The sequence below is a fragment of the Polyodon spathula genome, chromosome 11 (genome assembly GCF_017654505.1).
Source record: "Polyodon spathula isolate WHYD16114869_AA chromosome 11, ASM1765450v1, whole genome shotgun sequence".
NCBI lineage: Eukaryota > Metazoa > Chordata > Actinopteri > Acipenseriformes > Polyodontidae > Polyodon > Polyodon spathula.
This window is the reverse complement of record NC_054544.1, coordinates 40,956,144-40,962,143: the sequence shown is the minus strand read 5'-3', so window position 1 is coordinate 40,962,143 and position 6,000 is coordinate 40,956,144. Positions and strand designations below refer to the sequence as shown.

The following is a 6,000-nucleotide window of genomic DNA, read 5'->3' as shown; positions in this document are numbered from 1 at the left end:
TTAAAAATGCACCTAGCTTTCAGATAATTTATTAGTAGGGTTATTAGCAAGGGGGGTTTGCAGGGAGCCACCCCTAACCATAAAACACTCCAGACATTGGTTATACAATACAAAAAAATGAAGACCAAAGCATACAATAGCATTAGTGATTCATATTAGTAAATGTAAATTCAAGAGTGGAAGAGAGATGTGCCACAGCATCAGTTCAGCCCACTGGCTTTATCTGCCCTCAGTTCATTTAATCAGTTTACACTGGATACGCTTATCCAGCCACTTGTACAGGCTCCCAGGTGCCATGTGACTCCTAATAACAAATTAAAAATAAGTATACAACTTGCAGTACTAGCGTTTCAATTTATATATATATATATATATATATATATATATATATATATATATATATATATATATATATATATATATATATATATATATATATATACACATTTCACAGTGTAAAAATTGTTCGCAAAAAAGAAAAAATAGCAATCTTCCTTCCCATTTAAGAGAACAAGCACACAATTGGGTTTTGCCAAACAAGTTGTAAGTATGTCTCTGCTGTTTTCCACAATGCTGCCCCCTGCCCCACTAATCTAACATTGCAGCTTGCACATACCACACAATTGGCTTCCTACACCATTGATTCTATGTTTCACAGACCAGATCTGGGATAAATATAGTTATTCATAAATATTTAAATAGGAGTAAATAGTTGAAATACACTGAAATACTTTAAACTTTTCATAAATATGCAACTGTAACAAACAGCAGCCTACTTATTATCTTGCATTGTAAGTTAAGCCTTGTCCTCAATTATCTTTTGGAAACTGCTATATTTCAATTAGATTTAATTTGAGCAATTCATATTTGAATATTTTATTTCAGTGGGTAAATATTTGAAAACAATAAAATATCTTTAGCTACTGGTTTAATGGCCTGTTTTGAAGTTATTGAATTGAACATGTTTAGCATCTTCCTCATTAGAAATCCTCTTCAAAAATTGCAAGACTTGGTGTATGTATGTGTGTGTGTGTGTGTGTGTATATATATATATATATATATATATATATATATATATATATATATATATATATATATATATATATATATATATATTTAATATAATAATGTAAAAAACTTAAAAAGTGTTTATGATAAACTAGTAGACGTTTTTTATATATATATATATTTTCTAATAATATTTGCCTTTGTACAATTAATATTTGAATATTTAAAATCAAAATTGATTTATTTGAGGGTATACAGTACATAAACATTTCAACTATTTGAAATAGCTGGTGTTACAAATCAAATATTAAATACAAATATATTTGTCCCAGGTCTGCCATGGGCAGTTAAGAATTTTAACATACTTAAATAGAATGAAAGTAAAGGATTTGTCTGAGACGGATTTGTCATAAAATACAGCAATAATGTTAAATACAGCTACAGTGCATTTTTTCCACGAGCAGCTAGCTAAAATGCTGAGGAGTTGAGAAAGGGGGGCGAGGGTTGGGGATGGGAGTGGGCAGGCTTTGTTCTGAGAGTTAATTCAAGGACCGCACCTGTAACTGGAAAGCATCACCTTTCTGTGAAGCCATATATAAACACTCAAGCAAACTTCATCCTCCCAACGTATATACTTCACTGGATTTTGCCCAATAATTGCAGCTCTATTGCTTACTGATGGGCTGAGCCAGTGTATCTTATTACAATGTACTGCTCTTTGTTTTTTGTAAAAGGCTGTCCTAAAGAATAAGCACTTTCTTTGTTAAAGGCAATAAGACGGGCCACACATTGGAGTCTACAAGATGTTGGAATGGCTCAATTATGTCGTTTCAAAAACCATCCAGAGAAATGTCTTGAATATTAAGAGTTATATAATTTATTTCCCTTGGTTTGAGAGATGGAATTCAATTGACATGCATGCATGGATCTCTTTAAAAAAAAAAAAAAAGTTGTAAAGCTGACTCTGCTTTAGACTATTCTTCCTTGTACGTGAACCTATAAGACTATTTAAGTGCTCTTGTTATTATGTCTTTCTTCTTAACGATGTTCTGGGTTTTATAAATCTATACTTTTTTTTTTTACATTGCTCTATTTTGATGTAGTTTGTAAGCTTAAACTTGTATATAATTTAAGTTGATTTCTTAGTTGTTGTTTTTTTTGCATAAACCTACAGGTAAGACAGATAACACATTTTCTAAATACCCTGGGCAACAGCTACATGGAAAGAAGGCATTGACGTCTGTCACAGTTTTTGGTGCGGGTGGCACATACCAACCAACGTATTAAACATGTTTTGGGATCTTTTTTTTCTGCTGTTTTTTGTGTTGAAAAAGTGGGTGTCGCTGTGCATGCTGGGCTCAGATTATCATGAGGTGGTTTGGAGGAAGGACTTTAAACACTGCAGTTTACAGTAGTTAAGAAGAAAGGGGGGGAAGCAGTCAAGCATTGATCAGTTTCACTCTCGGGAATCAGTTTTGTCTCTGGATCCTGGGTTGGTCTGTTTCGACTGTGTCTACGCTGTGAAGGGATACAATGTATCTAGACCACAACTTTACATTCCCGATTCTCTGACCTTTCTTTTTTGTATGGGAAGCCGAGCCATAGCATTTGATAGAAACTCCCCACTCCACAGTTAACTGGGAGATGTTAACACATGAAGCGCATTGGAAGGAACATGGTTGAGAGGACCAGCAAATTTGTTTTGATCGTGCTTGGATCCATCTGTTTCATGTTGATCTTGTACCAGTACGTGGGACCGGGGATGATGAACTTCGGGTCCCCGCACCGGTACCTTATTCAAGAAGACTTGGATATTTTCCCGACCCCAGATCCACACTATGTAAAGAAGTACTATTTTCCGATCAGGGACCTGGAGCGCTCTGTTGATTTCGAGATCAAGGGGGAAGACGTGATCGTTTTTCTCCACATCCAGAAAACCGGAGGGACCACCTTTGGAAGGCACCTGGTGCAGAATGTGAGATTGGAGGTGCCTTGCGATTGCAGACCTGGGCAGAAGAAGTGTACCTGTTACCGGCCGAACAGGAAAGAGACCTGGCTTTTTTCCCGGTTCTCTACCGGCTGGAGCTGTGGATTGCATGCCGATTGGACCGAACTCACAAACTGTGTACCTGGAGTGCTCAACAAGAAAGAAAATACATTGAAAAATCCAAGGTAGGGTGTCATTGTGTCCCATGTCTTCCCTAAATAAATAAATAAATAAATAAATAAATAAACTTTTTGGACCGAACGTGACAGTAAGATGAGGGTGCATTACCCAAGTATTAAACATTCCATACAGTTTACATTCTTCTGCAGAGTGCGACTGTAACATGTTCAAACACACAGTACGGTATTTTAAAGCTTCTCTTACGTTAACATGTGTTTTGCACTGGTGTAAACAATTTGTTGTGAAACTGGCAACGCTTTGACGTTTTTTTCAGTGCACTCTTTTCACAATGGTGACTGACGTCTGCTCTATCTATCTATATCTATCTATCTATCTATCTATATATATCTATCTATCTATATATATATATATATATATATATATATATATATATATATATCAACGCAGTAGTAAGTCTGAAGTGTCACTTGCTGTTGTGCATGTGCTTTTCTGATCCATTCTGTTTGGTACGGAAACTGAAAAAATGCTACTGTACGAGTATGCAACTGTATATTGCATAATTTCCAAGCAGTCGCACATTTAATTAAAAGAAAAGCATAACTGACTGCCTAACAAAAATTTTAAAAAAGCATTCCGTGCTATTGATTATGCATCTAGCCACACACTTTTAATTGGTGATGTAGTCGTACAATTTATAGCGTTTTACTGGCTAATATATGCCAGGCACAGGCATGTAACCAAATTTCTACTGCATATAGCATTTTGCAATTCATAGTTATACCTTGACGCATGGAGGCGAATTCCAAATTGTGAAAATCGCCACTAGCAATAAATACCAAATATGCGTTTATTTTTTACAGTTGTGTCGGTGTTGTTAATATGTAGCCTTGTGTTGGTTAATCTAGAAGTATGTATTTTATATGTTGGTATTTGGTCGAGCGCTGCAATTTTATCTAAGCTATAGGTTGCCTTTTAATATGTTTGGTGGAATTAAACACATTTATAATGCAAATGACTATTTATTTACATTATAACGAAAATAATCAATATTGTTGCTAGCCGGTTTGAAAAGGGCATTTGGCATTCGGACGAAAAATACATTGCTTTGTCAGAACTGCTGATGGCAGAACAGGGTAAAAACTTGGACGACCGGCGTGAGGGGAGAAAGTGGAAAATTCCAGCGACCGAAATCACTCAATCACTTGAAATCCAAGGAGAGGTCGTGGTTGTGGTTGTGGACAAAGTGTAAATTTGAAATAAAATACTCTTGATCTGGATATTGTGGAAGCACATGTCTTATATGTAGGAGCAGTCGCCAAAAATGTAGCTGCAAACGTTTGCGGTTCAGTAACACTGGCTGTCAAAAAGAAATGCTGGCTGGAACAGATGCGATATCAGCTGTATAATTTACAGGGTAATTTTGGCAACACTGAGACTAGAAACATCATGGTTCCATGTAAAAATACATTGTTTTGAATAAAATAATTAATTAAGCAATAATTATATTATTAATTTGGCAGTTATCTGTGCGACTAGGACTACTAATAATACAAAAGACTCCTGCTTCTATCCCCACAGGGCATATTGCTAAGAAAAAATATTTAAACACAGCAATATTTCATATACAGATATAAGAAAAAAAAATTTAGATATAAGAAAAACACATACAAAATTCTAATGACCAATATGGAAATATTGCCGTCAACTTCAGCATTTTTATACCAGCTGCAGTATCAACCAGGGTGAGAGATGTGTGGTACCTGTTCCATTAGTGCTACCCCCAGAAATTCGGTGTTTAGAATTAGTCATAACCCCCAAAGTGTCAGCTGAAGTGCACATTCTGTTTTGACCAGGAAAGCTCATACAGTGTCAGATACCTGAAACAGGGAGCTGTGTTTTCCACTGAACAATTACACTACTTGTACTACTGTATGCTGTAACTATGGCCTGCATTATTAATTGTATAGAGGTTGTCAACATCTTTATTGCTGTAAGGGGGTCATGTTTTACTGCTGGAATTATTTCTGTACTATTACAGAGAAACAGTCCAGTAGCTAGAGTCCTAATGGTCAAGCAAGCTTAGCCTTGTGCTTTGTTTTAATTCAGCTGTATGGAAAGAATACTGTTATCACTGGAACAGATTCTACCAGAGCGCTGTCATCAATTACAAGGCAAATTGAAAGCAGACCAGAAACATTATAAACAACCCCAGACTACAGTTCAGCAATACATTTTTTTTTCTTCTTTTGACCTGATGGTCTGGATCTCATGACGTGTCGAATATGTAAAACCATGTAAAATTTGATACAGACCAAAACTACCGTTTTTAAACGCCTTTTAAAGAAAATCCATGATCCAAGGTGGTTTCATGTAACAGAGCAAACAAATGGCACTAATGTGGCCCATTCCCTCGAAAGTGTAGAAATGTAAAAAACGACTATCCCCTTGAGGAATACAGTAGCAATCATTTGTTTCATAATACTGTAGCGAATACCCTAAACTGCCATTCATAACATTCTTCTGTCCGTATGTCATGAAACAGTGTGGTAAATGAAGGTTAAAAGACCTCTTTTTAGGTGCTAATTTACTGGCCTCTGGAGGCTTGTGTTCAAATCTAACTCATTCACAGTGAAATAAGTCTCAGCCCACCAGAATTTGGCCCAATTTCTCTCTGCTTGAGAGAAGCCCAGGACTGATTTACAGTATTTCAGTTCATGATTGAGGTGCGATCACAGTGCTTCAAGGACAAGCTCTCCTGGAGCCAGTGCCATTGCTTTCACAGGCTCTAAATTCACAAGCACCAAGTGTTTGCTTTCAAATGTTTGCATTATGTATTATGCACCAATTGTAATAATTGCACTGAT

General features: G+C 36.1%; 1 protein-coding gene across 1 annotated transcript in view; it reads left to right on the top strand.

Moving 5' to 3' along the window:
* Nucleotides 1–2,390: 2,390 nt before the first annotated feature.
* LOC121322928 (heparan-sulfate 6-O-sulfotransferase 1) overlaps nt 2,391–6,000 on the top strand; it is a 143,257-nt gene continuing 139,647 nt past the window's right edge. Inside the window, exon 1 of the mRNA XM_041263556.1 lies at nt 2,391–3,180. Coding sequence (XP_041119490.1) covers nt 2,663–3,180 — 518 coding nt within the window. The 5' untranslated portion in view covers nt 2,391–2,662. The remainder of the gene's footprint in view (nt 3,181–6,000) is intronic.